Raw genomic sequence first — 16,852 nt, forward strand, 5'->3', positions numbered from 1 at the left:
TACTATTACCTATCACCTTTAATTAGACTGTTGTTTTTTCGATTATAGATTCTTCAAAATGTCATCGATGTAGAGCATTTTTCATATATATAGTCAAATAAATCAAAATATTTATAACAACACAAGTTAAAACTTTAAATTCTATAAATATTTATAAATAATAGACACTAAAATGCACTTATAATCGTCCTTGTTTTATAAATATTTTCATCATCATAATAATTCTTTAACCACTTTTAGTTTAATGAACAAATAATATTGTCGGCTCCAATGATTTAGAAATATTTTCTCAACTAATATCTTGAATACTTAGGATATTCCAAATCCAAGTCTTCGTTGAATTTCTAGAACAAAAATATACATATGACAAAGGTTTAAGAATAATTTCAGAACAATATATATGGAAAATGAAATTAAGCTAACTACACAAGTGGTTTGTTATTACATCTTTTTCAAAACAATGCTATCAACAACCTTTCTGACTCCAGAAATTATGACGTATATAAATTATTGTCGAGCTAATTAAATTCATGACTTGGATAATTTTTACTTCACTTTAAGATTTATTTTTATCAAAATTAAAAAAAAAAAAATAATAAAGATTCAAATTCAGTACATATGCATTCTAACAACTTCTAGACTTTATATTTTTCGTTTGGAAAAATGTCTTTCATTTTTGTTATAAATTTCAAAATAAATTTTGAGTTTGGTTTCAAAATGTTACAACTTTATCATTGAGTTTTGAGTTTTGTTTCAATTTGATCTTTAGATTTTAATGTTTACACTTTTAACCTTTATTTATTTTATTTTATCAAATACTCTATTTAATATTAATGTGTATCTAGAAGGACTTAAAAAAAAGAAGGAGAGTTGTGTTATTGATAGCAAAAAAATGAAAAATGGCCAATTTTTTGAATAGAGTATAGAGTATAGAGAGTAATGAATTTTGCTCAATTTTGTGAATAGGTTAAATATATTGATAAATTTTAAAATGGCCAAAGAAATTAGAAATACGATATTTAGTTAGGGTTATTTTAAAATAGTTAATAGATACATAAAATTGTATAATTTATGTTAATGCAATTAATTATTAAGGTATAGCCTTCAAAAGGTCGAAAATGTGAGAAAGGTATATTAGGCTTTTCAAATGGATAAATTATATTTATAATGAAGTATGAAAATATCAAAATCTAGGATCGCATAATTATCCAAATTCAGCTTCCTTTTGAGCAGCAAAAAGCCCTCCTCCTAAACTAAATTATATTAAGCAAATACCCAAAAGAAGATGGGGGGAAAAGTGGAATTAACTTCACATTTACGATTTAGGATTCGTCGCCGTTTTGGATCTTCAAACATGAGATCAAAAAAAGAGAAAAAGAAGGAAAAAAAAAAGAAAAAATATAGTTAAATTTAACTAAATTTCATTCACCGCCATTATCGTCGTCTTTCCGAGCTTTCTTACTCTTATGATGCAGCAAATCATCGGAAAAGATGGAATCAACGATCTCGTCGGAGATATACACTAGAAAACCTCTACGAACGGCGGAGGCTCGCGCGGACAACGTTCTGGACAAGGAGATGGGTTTGGGTCTTGAAGGAGCCGGGGGACAGTGTGGAATGACAGGAATCTTATGATGTGAAGAGATGGGGGTTGTGAAACCGTCGCTATGTTCTTCATCGTCATCAACGGCGGAGATGGAAACAGGTGGTTGATCTTGTATGGAATCGGAAGGGGAGGGGAGAGAAGGTGGAGTAGTGATGGAGCTGGAGAAGGAATCGAAAAGGAAGTCGATGTGGTCGAGGCGGATCAAGGAAATCTGATGGTCAGGCAAAGGGAGGGGGGGCCTGGGGGAGATTTCTTGGAATTCTGAGGTCATAATGAGATAGGGAAATGGGCGAGATGCCAAGGAGATTTGATTTGAAGAATTAAGGAGGAGGAGGAGGAGGAGGAGGAGAGGATGGAATGGAGATCGGAAGAGGGAATAAATAATAATGGAGGTTGTGAGTGAGTGAGTGATATTGTCAGAGAGAAAGAGAGAGAAAGCGATGGAAAACGGTTTCAACTGAAGAAGGAGAGGAAACGCAAAAGAGTTATAAAATTAATCAGTGCATTGGATCCTTCGCCCAGTTTCCCCTTCTCTTCTCACCCTTCTTATCTAACTTTTCTATCTTCCCCTCGCACGTGCCAATATTGCATGTGAACTGTGCATCTTTCTTTGGCTACTTCTTTTATATATATATATATATAATGTTATTCTTTGAATTTAATTAATTATTATATTTACAACCATTTCTTTTTATTTAGATTTTTTCTATCAATTAAATGCAAAATATTATAAATCATACAAAATGATAAAAAAATCTACGCTAATATCATCTTAAATTATAAGTTGATTCAAAAGACTAAACTTGTAATTCGATAAAGACAAATTTAATATAATAGAAATTACGTAGACAATTCAAGTTTGTTAATAGTTGCAAATATCCTCTTTGTAATTACGAAGAATATAATTATTTTAAAAATAAAATAAAAAGATTGTTTCTCATCTCAACATCTCGCTCTTTCCCTTCCCTTCCCTTCTCCTTCCACCTCGGCTTCTCACCCTCTTCATCTTCCTCTTCCTTACTTTCAACAACAATGGTCATTATGTAGTTCGTTAAGAAAAAGCTCCTTCCCCTCGTATTTCTCTTTTCAAATCTTCTACTTCTGCGAGCTTGAACAGTATTTCTGAAGACAGAGATTCCACAGATTGCGATCATTCCAATTATTATATTGCTTCCAACATACAAATGACCATTGTTGAAAGCAAGGAAGAAGACGAAGATATTGAAGATCTGTGAAATGAGAGAGAATCCATATTTGTATTTTTTTTAGTTTTAAAACAACCCATCATAATTAAAGGGACTAATTGCATTGCAACCATGATAAACTTTAAAGATATAATTCACTAAACTAAAAGTTGGAGGAATAATTGTAACAAATCATATATTTTTCATTTAGCAATTGATATTAGATTTGACTTATATCAGTTAAAAAAAAATTAAGAACTCGCGAGAGAAATTGTCATAATCTTAAAATATATTAAATAAGTTTTATTTTATTTTATTTTATTTTTATCTTTTCTTGAATGAAACCAATAGATAGATTTGATTCTACGCATATAATTTAATTTTAGGGATAGTTGCAAACGTAGCAATTATATTCAAAATAATTAAGTATATAGCAACGTTTTAAAAATATTGCAAATATAACAAAATTTGTCAAAATCTATCAATGATAGGATCACTAATAGATCCATGTAGCAAATGTTGGTCTATCATTGATAAACTATAAAAGTTTATCAACGAAGTTTATCCTTGATAAACTTTGTTATATTTGTAATTTTTTTAAAATATAGTTACATGCTTAATAATTATTCTAAAGGTTATTACCTATTATAATTATTTTTAACTTGGAATATATTTATTTATTACTAATGTTAATATAATTAATATTTACTTGATCAAGTGTCTCAATTAATATCATAATATTGTGTTTGCCTATAAAAACACAAGTTACCTTTTTCTTTATTATTAATATTTACACGTTGAATTTGTTAATTGTTTTACTCCGCAAATTATATATAAAAAAATCTAAAAGTTGAATTCTTTTACTATTGAATCATTGTTAAGCATGTTACAAGAACATATAATTTATTGTATTGAAATATTGCTCTCTATCTTTTAAAATTTTCCAAAATTGCAAATGAGAGGGTTTTCTTTTTGTAATAAATTGCTGTTTTTAATACAATATCATCTGAAAGAAATACATGGTTATAAATTAAGTGCATTATTACTATTAGTATTTTAACTAAAATGAAGTAATAGATTATATATGCTTTCAATAAATATATAAGCATTTAAAGATTTAACGCATAATCAAGTTAATTATATTTTTGGGATTTTACTAAATTTGGAAATACCCTTTCGGATTACTATATTTGATATTTATATTTGTTTATGTGAGGGGCTCCCATTTTTAAAATCCTTAGCTAAACCTTACAAATTAAGAGATTGATTATTGCTATTTTTCTTCTTATTTGTTGTAATTCACATGCATATGCATTTCCATTTGTGAAGTTGGAGGTTATATCTCTTATCATATTAATCATTGTACAAGAAAAACATACTAAGTATGTTTCTTTGTAGTGAGTCATTTTTCTAGTCTATTTTGTCAAACAATTATTGTATAAATTATACTCTTTTTTTTTTTACTAATTTTTTCTTTTTAAAATACCATTATTAAGTAATTATTATGCATGTAGCAAGCAAATCTTTTATTAAAAAAAATGCAAAATTATAACTAAACAAACCACAAAATCTACACCAAAAAAGTAACCTGAATTAAAATTATTTTTAATTTTATTTTTCCTTATTATAAATTGTTTTTTCTTCTTCGTAAGAAGTTTTCAACATCTAACCTCAAAGAAAAGAAAGAAATGCATGTTAATTACATTTAGTTTTTTTCAATCTCTTAGATATGTAGTTCACACATAGTTAAGTTCAAACGTAGTTGCTTCAATCTTACCCGTATAATTGCAATCGTGCAATAAATAATCTCTTAATTTGTAATATAAACAACAACGCGACTCGTATAAAAGGGAAGAAAAACAATATATATATAGTATTTTTCAAAATTAGCTTGGTATAGGTAAGTATTAGAATAATATTAGAAATATGACAAAATAAGTATTAGCTCTCAACTCACATAAAATTTGTATATTAAACTTTAGAACTTTTAAGAAGCAGAAATTTGATCTGCACCTATGTAAATAATAATAATAATAATATATAATAAACTCTATCACTGAAAATACATGAGGGTCTATGAAGACAAGATAAGTAGGTAAAGAACAATTATTTATAAAATATAGTATGAAACATAAAAGTGTAATGGGACATACTCTACATCATATAGGCTGATATCCCTAAGCCCTGATTTTACATCTTATCTTATTTTTATTTTCCAATAATATTTCCCTAACGCTTGGGGTTGAAAGAGTAGACACACCATATCCCTTATCATCATAATTAACTGAAACCCATATCATAATTAACTCTTATTTATCATTATTAACCTCATGAGTCTCTCAGTTTCAACCAGGCCAAAGTTCAAGCTTCTCTTTTCCATGCATTGACCCTATTTGGTTTGAAAACTGAACCTACCCAATATGACTTGAAAACCTTGGTATAATCAAAAACATTATATTATGGCTTTAAAAGAAGTAAGTTGATTCTCATCTTTAAAAGTCTTTTAATTAATACAATCTAATGCCTTCTATTGAAATGTTGGGTCAAGTACTACGTCGATGTGTGTTCATAATATACTTTTGAATTAGAAATGTACAAATACATCGTAACATAATAATAATCATGTTTCAAAAACTATGTGTACATTTTATTTCAGCATATTAAAGGAGGTGAATATGCGCCAGTTAATAATTGTATTACTCTCATTTATTGGACTTGGAATCCTATGAAATTGTGGAGATTGAATTATTGTTCTAAAGGTATTAGTACTTGAACAGACCCATAAATTTGAGAGAATTAATTATTGGAATCTTATAAATTAATTGGAAATTGAATGTCCCTTGAACTAAATTCAGAAAATGTAATTCAAAGTCAAAATAGTATCCTATCTTTTAGCTCTGATTCAAAAGAAGGTCCTAGAGTGATTTTTGAAAAAGTGTACCACACCCCAAATGAGTTAAGTTAAAAAAAAAAAAATTAGTTGAAAGTGATTTCAAATTTGTTAAATCGGGAGAATGATTTTGAAATAACTAAAAAATCACTTTTATCATAAAACTCATATTTATTCTCTCATATTCAAATTTGGTGTTTGATTTTATATTTTCAAATGTGATTTTTATAAAATCAAAATCGTTTTAGAAATATTTTAGAGTGTAATTTTTAGCCAAACAAAAAATGATTCATTTTCTTTTTAAAACCAATATAAAGTATACAATTAAGTCTCATGACTAACAAAGTTACAACAATCAAAATTAATTAATTAAATAACTTTAACTTTATTATCCAACATTTGAATTAGAGATAATAAATTTTGTTTGATCCATGAATCGCCACAAAAATTGAATCATAATTATCCTCACCAACAACAATGCCCTAAATCTCTTTCACGTTGAATTACTTAAAATAAAGTTTTATATAGAGAGAAAAAGAAAAACAAACAAACAAATATACCCCCAACTATAATGGCATTTATATGCCTACAAAAAGAAAATAGCATTTATACATGAAATGATGTCTATTAAAATAGGTTATTTAATTTTAAGGCAAATTACCATTTTAGTCTTCAGATTTACAAAAATCACGTTTCATTTCCAAATTTTTAAAATTTACCTTAGTATATAATCATATCATCTTTTTTAATTCTAAATATCATAAAAAAAAAAAAAAGAAAAAAAAAAAACTCCATATAACCTTTTAATCATATTTTCACGTTGAAAAATGAAGAATGGAATAAGGGTATTATTATAAAGGAAAAGACTAAACTTGTGTATGAAACTAACGAACCAAATCCACACATATATCAAGAATTGATGTCAGGAGGAATGTACGGAAATTAGAAAGCAAAAAGAGAAATAAGAAAGAATTAAAGAAAAAGGTGTTGGGATGTTGATTCAAATGATTTTGATGATGGTGCCACCCCATTACCAACCATCATATTCCACGTTTTGCAATTATCACCCCCACCTGTCCCCATATCACCTTCCCCTATTTATATATATATATATATATATATATATATATATATATATCTTTTCATTTTCCTTAACTTTTTTCTTCTTTATAAATACATATCTTATTAAATTAAACTGTGTTAGAAAAACACATTTGGTTCCTCAACTTTTTGTTAATATACACATTATTGTCCACCTAAATTTCTTTTCTTTTTCTTATCTATAATTTACTAGCTTTCAAAAAAAAAAAAATTTAGAATTTGACGAACCAGACATAAAAAAAAACATGTTTAATTTTTTTAAAAAAAAAATTGAACATGTAATTAATTGTTTTACAAACAAAATTCAAAGGAGAGGAAAAGTTATAAAAAAAAAAAAAATTATTTCTTCCCTTTAGAAAAATAAATGGTGAGCATATCGTCAATGAATGGTAATGTCAACGGAGGAGAGAATTAGGATTGCAGGTCTTAATTGGATTGATGGGACCAATTTCTTTTTTGAAAGAGTCACGAAAAGGGAAAGCTATATGATATTATGAATAAATTAATATATTGCTTTACTAAGGCAGGGAAAAAAAAAAGGTGTTTGGTTTGAATTTTATTGTTGTATTATATATTGTAATCTTCAACAATGGTTGTAAACAATAAAACGGTGTTGAAAATATTTATTATAACATTATTTAAAAAAACATGAATTAATTTCTTACGGTAAAAAATGGTCATGTTCATCCATTGTTTGAAAACCTATCATTTCATGTTTGGGTTGATTTCGTTATCATTTTCTCCATTTAAAAATATCGATAATTTCTCATGTTATTTTCCACTCATTTAAGGTAGTTATATTCTTGAGATATCTATTGTGTATATAAATTTAGTTTGTGATTAAGAAAAACTCGTTGTATCTAATGAGTCTTTTTTTTTTTTTTTCTTTTTTTGTATATGATTATTTTACTCTTTCAATTTTAAAATTACTTTTGTATTTATTTGATATTTCTAGTTAACTAATTATTTCCTTGTAAATTCACACACAAACAAAAAGTTATGGGTCTTCAGAGTTTAAATCATATATATAGTATTATTATCAGTGTTATTTTATTACTTTTAAGATTTTAGTTTAGTAAAATGTCTCGTCTAATATATGATCATTAATTAATTAATTATATATTGTTATTTGGCCTATGATTATATTAGTATATATGATCGGGTCTTTTCAAAAGTAGAACAAAGTAGTAAAGAATTTACATTGTATATAACAATTTTGAAAACAGAAAAAGCTCAAAGGCCCATCGTACAAAATACAAAAAATGTTCTGTCAATCATGCCGTCAATAACGAATGCGTAATATATTTGCAATCGTTTGGATTTGGTTATTGTTTGGTATGCGATCGTTTAGATATGACTACAATTTATCTTTTCAATTATATCGCTTAATTTTGTTACATGATCATTTAATTTTGTTATGTTTAAATTTGGTTATTAGATTTGGAAACCCAAATCTAAACGATTTTTTTTTTTTCAAATTTTGGTACACGATCGGTTAAATTTCTCAAAACGTTAATTTAATATTTTTACACGATCGTTTAGATTTGACTACTCTAATATGATCTTTTAGACTTTGCTATTTTTTTATATACGGTCGTTTGGTTTTGGTTACTCAAATTTAAATGACGTAAATAAAAAAAAAGAAAAGAAGAAAGACGATGGAAAGAAATCGAAGCAGAAAAAATGAAGACGAGAAGAAGAAATATAACGGAAAGAAATGACAAAAAAAAGAAGAAAGACGATGAAAGAGATTGCGAGTAAGAGAAGAAAGATGGAAGGAAAAACCTTAAATATTTAAAAAATTGTTAACTTCATGAGTTTTGTTAGTAAATAATTTGATGTTTTGTTACATTTATAAAAATTTTCCTATATATAAACTAATCAAAGTAGTGGTTTTTTTTTAGGGAAGTATCTCTATTCAACTATATAGGGGGAGAGTTTAGATTAAGTTTTAACAATGTTTGGGTGGAACCTAATTTGCAAATTTTAATTAAAATCCTCTGGAATATGTCTATTAAAGGATATTCTTTTAGCTTCTGTCTTTGTAATGAGGTGACTCATGCGTTAGCTAAATAGACCACCACGGATGTTAGTGGGAATCAATGAATTTTCCATTTTCTTGCGTAGTTGGAGATCACGTTTGAAATTAATTACGGTTATTTGATTTAATATGAGTATTTCTCTTTTTCCTAAAAAAGATAATCAAAATGAGTCAACTACATTTTGTAACACTTTTAAAAACTATCAATATTTACCCAAAAGTATTTTAACTCTTCATATAATACTTTTGAATATATATAATTTTTGTTAGAAAAAAAAAATTATGGAATGGAAACTTTTAAAAATAAAATTATTTTAAATAATAAAATTTTTACCAATATAACACATATATATTTTATAAATATTTTGATTTATTTTACGAATATTTAAACTATTTAAAAAAACATAAGAGAATACATCCGTCTTTATAATACATATAAATTTTTTTTCTACATTAATAAATAGTTTAATATCTTTTGTGTCATTTATAACCCATCCCTATTAAAAAATAACAATATGAAAAACCCTTTTTAGTTTTTTTTTTCTTCTATTAAAAGACCAATTCTATTACTACGTTTGGTTGCATAATAAAAATACAAAATAAAAAAAAAATTATTTTCTTATGGCATAGAAATTTCCTCCAAATTTAATAATCTCTTTATTTAAACGATTTTCTCATCATATAATTCTTCTTTCGTTCTTTTAATTTTTAGAAGTTAGAAGATTGTTTTTTCTTTAGAACCTAATTTTAATAGTACTCGTATTAAGCTTCTAAATGTATTCAAATTGTCTTATTCTCTATTTGTATTTTTTTAATTGTTTCTATTTTTTCTTGTGCTATGTTATTTCTATTATTAGAGGTGTTTTTTTGACATGTATCTTTTTGTTATATACCAATAGTATCCTCTACAAAGCTCATGAGTATATTATATTTTTAAGGATTTCCTCTTCATTAAAAAGTATAATATTCGAATTTGAACTAAAGTAGCAATAAGAGTTCTCGTATATCATTTGAAATAAATATTTTACAATTTATTTATTGGAAATTTCTAACCTTGTGTAATTTTTTTTTCTTTCTAAGATTGTTATTGAATTAATTAAAATCTAAACCCTAAACACATTATATTTAGAAATTTAAATTTGTAAATAACAAATATAGTAAGATTTTTTATTTAAGATTTTTTACACTGTCACTAGAAATTAAAGTAACCACCTCCACTATCACATTTTGATAATAGAAAGAAGAGTTTCAACAAAGTTCTCAAAGCGATGGAGTCCTACCTTTTAAGGAAAGCCATATTCAAAACTTAGAAACCATATAGTGGCTTTTTAATAATTACAACTACAACCACCACAACAATAATAAAATTAGGTATAGAAGAAGATAAAAATAAATAATATTGTTCATATATTGGAAAAGAAAAGTTGTATGATTTTACCGTTTTTAGAGTTTAGGAATTACTGTTGTTGGAAAAGAAAGAAAATCAAGATCAAATAAACCAATATCAGTAATAAAAAATTTATATGTTCACTGACGTGAATATAAAAAATTTAGTGATTTAAAATGTTAAAACAAGTATTGAGACCAACCAAATATTAGATTAGTTATAATTTTTTTTAGTTAGCTTATGAAATTAAATTTCGTTCTTGACATATTATTTATTTTTATCTCGCATCATATCACATAAATGAAGTTGTGATAGATCAATTTCAACACTAATATAATTAGAAATGGTTAAAATCGAATAAATTTTGACGAAATGTCACCAACAACGGGGATTAAATTAAAAAAAAAGTATCATAAATTTAAACAATGAATTTTCTTCTTAGGAAAAAAAAAATAAAGAGTTGAAAAATATCACAAATGTTGCTCAATTATTGTAATTAAGAAAATAAAAAACAGATGTATTAAAGAAATTAACAATAGATTTTTTATCCTTGTTTTTGAAAGAAAAAGAAATAACAATTACTGAAGGAGTAAATGAAATTGTAAATTAACTAACTAAATTAATTATCCAATCCCCATTTTCATTTAAACAATAACATGTGATTAGTGAGAGAGGATGACAGCTGGATCCACCTGCGGCCCAGATCAAAGTGACGGGTCATGTGGACCGTTGATCAAGTGCTTATGACCAAGGATCGGTCAAAATGAGACCGAATTTGGAGTGCATTTCACTCGCATTTCATTTCGGACGAAAATTTCATTTCCCATTTCCCATTTCCCATTATTATTATTATTATTATTATTATTATTGTTATTATTTTAATTTTCTTTTTGACTTCGTATTTTTGCATCGTCCGTTTTCCGTTTTTTTTTTTGTTGTTTTGAAATAAACCGTGACGTCCACGCCTCGTGAGGCGGGTAGTTGCTAGCTAAGAAATCAACTTCGAGCTCAAGCGCTTTTGATTTCCAAGGGTTTCGAAAACCAAAACCAAAAAATTTTAAAAAAGGTACTGCAAAATTTTCATCTCTAATTTCTTCGATGAATGCTTTGTTTCTCTACGTTCTTCTCATCATAATGTACTGATTTCCATTCTCGAATTTCTTTCCAAACGATCGGCGTTCCTGGATTCTTTCGAGTCGAAACAATATATTGTGGTAGTTTTTTTATGTTCTAGCTCTCCATTTGACTGGTTTATTGGTTTTCTTCGCGTTTTTTGCTTGGATCTTTTTTTTTTTTTACCTTCTTATTGAGCTATTTCTTTGTTTATAATTTGATTTTTTTATGAACATCGAAAGATTCTTTCGAGTAATGCTTCAGTTGCTTAACGACTGGTGTATTGTTTTCCTGGATGTTCTTAAATCAGAGTATGAGTTTTTGAAAAGATTGTGGAGCATTGATCGGCCTGTGATTTGCCTTACTCTGCACGAAGCAGAGGACGAATGCTATCTATTTTACTTGTGACTAAGTTGTTTTCTGAAATATCAGAAAGAATCATTTGATGTCCTGATGCAACTTTCATATGTTATATGTCAAGGATCTGAGCTGCATTGTATGATTTTGGGGAACATGATTGATGAATTTGAAGACTGATTATTTTCTCATATATTAGATTCAGGAGCTTAGCATATTGTTTTCTTCTTCCTAGCTCTGAAAGAACCGTTCCAGGTTTCCTTGCATCTTTTCTTCAGATCGGTTAATTTATTTTTCTTTTATATAAGTTTGATGCAATCTAAAATTCTGTTGCAGACAATATAAAAGATGGCTGATAACGAGGATATCCAGCCTCTCGTCTGTGATAATGGAACAGGGATGGTTAAGGTGAATGAATTCTACCTTCACTTGAGGATTAAATTTTCTGAAATTTTTACTTCTTTTTTTTTTTTTTTGAAGAAATCTTTAGTATAATGCTTATGAATCTATTGGTTAAAATTGTGTTATTAATTATGTCTATTTGTTACTATTTTCTTTCTATTCAACCAAAGAGATGAGCCTTGAGAGTGGTTTTGAAATTATTAAAATCATTTTTTCAAAATTACTCTTAAACATATTTTTTAATCATGCAAAATAGTTTTTGATTTTACAATTTTCATATCATCAAAATTGATTTGGATTGATTTAGAGTATGTTTTATTCTGATTTTGAAAATCAAAAAATTAATTTTAATCATTCACTTCCAAACTTGCCCAAAGACGTAAATTCTAAATTTCTTTTTGTTTATCAGGCTGGGTTTGCTGGGGATGATGCTCCAAGGGCCGTCTTCCCTAGCATTGTTGGTCGCCCCCGTCATACAGGTGTTATGGTCGGAATGGGACAGAAAGATGCTTATGTTGGGGATGAAGCTCAGTCCAAGCGTGGTATTTTGACTCTCAAATACCCCATTGAGCATGGAATTGTCAGCAACTGGGATGACATGGAGAAGATTTGGCATCACACCTTCTACAATGAACTTCGTGTCGCTCCAGAAGAACATCCAGTTCTTCTCACTGAAGCACCACTCAATCCCAAAGCTAACCGTGAGAAAATGACCCAGATTATGTTTGAGACCTTCAATGCACCAGCTATGTATGTAGCCATTCAAGCCGTCCTTTCCCTTTATGCCAGTGGTCGTACAACTGGTAAGCTTTCTCGTTAGTGCTTAAAATAAAAACGTATGCCTTGAAAAGTTGTTTCTGTAATTTTTTCTTTTGAAAAGTTGGTGAATTATGTTTATTGAGTATGCCGGGAGATGTTATGTCAAATGATATGATATTAAATTTACCCTTATTTATGGATTTAAGTTTTTTTTTTTTTTTTTTTGTGAATTAGTAATTCAAGAAGGTATTATGCTTTGGTGTAGGTATTGTGCTTGATTCTGGAGATGGTGTCAGTCACACAGTTCCCATCTATGAGGGATATGCACTTCCACATGCTATCCTACGTCTTGATCTTGCTGGTCGTGACCTCACGGACGCCCTCATGAAAATTTTGACTGAGCGTGGTTATTCCTTCACCACCACAGCCGAGCGTGAAATTGTGAGAGATATGAAGGAAAAATTGGCCTACATTGCCCTCGACTATGAGCAAGAATTAGAAACCTCTAAGACTAGCTCTTCTGTTGAGAAGAGTTATGAGTTGCCTGATGGTCAGGTGATTACCATCGGCGCTGAGCGCTTCCGATGTCCAGAAGTCCTCTTCCAGCCATCCATGATCGGTATGGAAGCTGCTGGTATTCACGAAACCACATACAATTCCATCATGAAATGTGATGTTGACATCAGGAAAGATTTGTATGGAAACATTGTGCTCAGTGGTGGTTCAACCATGTTCCCTGGCATTGCCGATAGAATGAGCAAGGAGATCACGGCGTTGGCGCCGAGCAGCATGAAGATTAAGGTGGTTGCACCACCCGAAAGGAAATACAGTGTGTGGATCGGAGGTTCCATCTTGGCATCCTTAAGCACTTTCCAACAGGTGAAATTAATTTTCAAAGCGTTTTCCTTCATAACGTAATGCAGAGTAAAATCTCTAACTTTAAATTTGATAAATTGGCTTGCTTGTTTGTTTTTATACAGATGTGGATTGCCAAGGCAGAGTATGATGAATCTGGTCCTTCAATTGTTCACAGGAAATGCTTCTAATCACGAGCAAACACGTTTCGGGTTCAATACTACTGTTTTACCTGAGAAAGAAAATTGCTGCTTGAATTTCCCTCTTTTGTTCAACTCTGTTTTTCCATTTTTTCCCCTCTTCTTTTTGTACCTTCTCTCTCTCTTATCATAATGTATCGTGTCAACCTTTAGACTTTTTGTCGATCATTCAGTTATCCCTTGTGAGCCTTTGGAGCCAAGTCAATTGTGTTTATTTTTAATTCCTTATTCTTCTCAATATTGTGATCAGTGAGGAAATTTTGAATAATTATCCTTTTCTATCTACTTGTTTTTATGTTTTAGATTAAGTTATGTACTAGAAATATGTCAGGAACCTTCACCTGCACTCAGAAAAACCCAACAAACTACAAGAAACAGAGGCAGCACTCTGTGGATTCTTTATTTATATAAAGGGAGAAAGAGTTTACAAGAAAGCTTAAACAACTCAAACAAAGAGCTAGCTAACGGAAAGAAAATAACAACGAAATAAACAGTAGCAGAATTCCAGCAATTAGAGATGCTGGTGTCTCCCTTCAGCCTCCACAGCAGTCTTTTCTCAAAATAAAAACGTCCCCTCAGCAATCCCTAAACATCCCTTAAATATTCCCCTCTTTTTTTGTTAGTGGGTCCCTCCCCTTCTCTCAGCCTATTCGTTATTCATTCTTGTCTTGGGTCGGGCTGTCTATATGGATATTGGATTTCCTTCCTCTACGTTTATACGTATTTATGATAGGAGGTCTTACAATACCGGTGGGTTCAAAGTTCACCTTGTCCTCAAGGTGAAAAGAAGGGTATTGTTGGTTCATTGCCCCAACGGGTTCCCAAGTCGCTTCACTGTCCGATAACCCCTTCCACTTAATTAGCCATTCGTTAGCTCCAATATCTGTATTCCAACGGATTCCCAAAACTGCTTCAGGTTCAACTTGTAACTCAAATTCTTCGGTCAACGCGGGTGGCATATGCTGCACTTGGTGTGAATTTCTCAGTTTCAATTTAAGTTGTGATACGTGAAATACATTGTGTATGATGGCCTCGGGTGGAAGGTTTAGGCGGTAAGCTACTTCCCCAATCTCCTCAACAATCTGGTAAGGTCCATAGAACTTTGGGGCTAATTTTTCACAACGTTTCCGTGCCAATGATCGCTGCCTATAAGGTCGCAACTTCAGATAAACCTCATCTCCTACCTTGAATTTCAGTTCTCTACGGTGTAAATCCGCTTGTTTTTTCATTCTATTTTGTGCCATCATCAGATTTTCCTTCAAGGCGCTGATAACCAGATCCCTTTCCTTCAGCAGCTGTTCCACACTGTTGCTGTTAGATTTTATGTCTCCATAACGTACCAGCGGTGGTGGTGGTCGGCCATATACTACCTGGAATGGTGTTGTTTTGGCCGATGCGTGAAAAGTGGTATTATACCACAACTCTGCCCACGGGATACATTTATGCCATTTCGTGGGTTGCTCGTTACAAAAGCACCGTAAGTAGGTCTCTAGGCAGCGATTTACCCTTTCCGTTTGTCCGTCGGTCTGCGGGTGGAAAGCCGTACTTCTTTTCAAAGATGTCCCCATGGCGGTAAACAGTTCTTTCCAAAAATGACTTAAGAAAACCTTATCCCGATCAGTTACTATTGAATTCGGTATCCCGTGTTTACTAATGATCTCCTCAACAAATTTTTCTGCCACTTGTTAGTGGGTCCCTCCCCTTCTCTCAGCCTATTCGTTATTCATTCTTGTTTTGGGCCGGGCTGTCTATATGGATATTGGATTTCCTTCCTCTACGTTTATACGTATTTATGATAGGAGGTCTTACAAAATACTAAGAAGATTGGATGATATGTACACATATTTATAATTTTAACATCAGTCTTATTGTTCGATAGGATTATATATTATGGACTTTCAAGTTAGAGATTTGATCTCTTCAACCTAAAAAACAACATAAAAGATAGAAAGCAAATACTTTGTATTGTTACATATTAAAGAACACTAGCATTTCATGCCTTTAATTAAGAAAAGATCTCAATGTAATCCAAATGGTAGAGCTTATGCCATTCAAGGCGGAAAGTTTTCCCCAAAATAATAATAAGAATTGTAGATCTATAGATTAATTAACCTTTGCGTTAATGTATATTAATTAATTTTGATTAATAATGATAATGAATACTGAAACTTACTACTCTTTTGCTTTTAGGTTTTGGTAAAATAATTAATATATATATACATTAAAGATTGAAAGTTAGTAACTTAGTATAAATGTTGGTTCTCTCTCTCTCTGACAAAAGTGTAAATCTTGTACTCTAACCTAACAACCAAAAAACCAACTTTTCTATGATCTCCTCCATGTACAAATTCCTAAGTTTAACATGGACATTTGATCACAACCATGGTAGATTTTTATTGGATACGACGGCTAGTTCTTTTGTGTTCTTCATGTTCTACCACATACTTCTCCAATTTTATGGTGTGATAATGTTTTAGAAATATACATTAATCCTGTTTTTTCGTTTATTTATGATGTGATAATGTTTTAGGAATATATATCTCTGACTAGTAATCCTGTTTTTTCATTTCTCCTAAATATCAACTTGCATAATATCCTTGTGAAGCTATTGTCCCCTCGAACCTTCTTACATCTTTAGGGCAAAACTTTTGGCTTCTCTACAATCTTCATTTCGAGGGAGGATGTCAAAAAATATTCCAACATCATTCTCAATTACTATATTTTCTCCATGATCACCTCCTTGATGTCCTTAGATTATGCCTTAATTATAAAATTGATTTGACTATATTTTTGCCATATATGTTCTCTTTCAATGTATATAAATACCTACATTGTATGAAGAGATTGATCAAACAATACGTTCTTCGAATACTTTCTTGTTAGTTATACATCCTTCGTGAACAAATTCCTAATCTTAGTAAAATGGACAGTTGATGCTTATTCCTACGCAGTTATAA

The 16,852-nt window shown here is 29.8% G+C and overlaps 1 protein-coding gene across 5 annotated transcripts; it reads left to right on the top strand.

Annotated features, from left to right (window-relative positions):
* Positions 1 to 11,038: 11,038 nt before the first annotated feature.
* On the top strand, positions 11,039 to 14,180 carry LOC103490203 (actin). Of its 5 annotated transcripts, none has more exons than XM_008449607.3 (6): positions 11,106 to 11,275; positions 11,879 to 11,934; positions 12,016 to 12,087; positions 12,491 to 12,884; positions 13,106 to 13,719; positions 13,821 to 14,180. In XM_008449607.3, exons 3-6 carry the CDS (start codon positions 12,028 to 12,030, stop codon positions 13,884 to 13,886), a joined length of 1,134 nt encoding a protein of 377 aa, XP_008447829.1. In that variant the 5' UTR covers positions 11,106 to 11,275; positions 11,879 to 11,934; positions 12,016 to 12,027; the 3' UTR covers positions 13,887 to 14,180. The 5 variants fall into 5 exon arrangements, with proteins under 5 accessions (XP_008447857.1, XP_008447829.1, XP_008447838.1 ...); XM_008449616.3 differs by having other exon boundaries at positions 11,167 to 11,275; positions 11,804 to 11,934; XM_008449625.3 differs by lacking the exon at positions 11,106 to 11,275 and adding an exon at positions 11,286 to 11,423.
* The last annotated feature ends 2,672 nt before the right edge of the window (positions 14,181 to 16,852 follow it).

The sequence above is a fragment of the Cucumis melo genome, chromosome 8, assembly GCF_025177605.1.
Source record: "Cucumis melo cultivar AY chromosome 8, USDA_Cmelo_AY_1.0, whole genome shotgun sequence".
Taxonomy (NCBI): Eukaryota; Viridiplantae; Streptophyta; class Magnoliopsida; order Cucurbitales; family Cucurbitaceae; genus Cucumis; species Cucumis melo.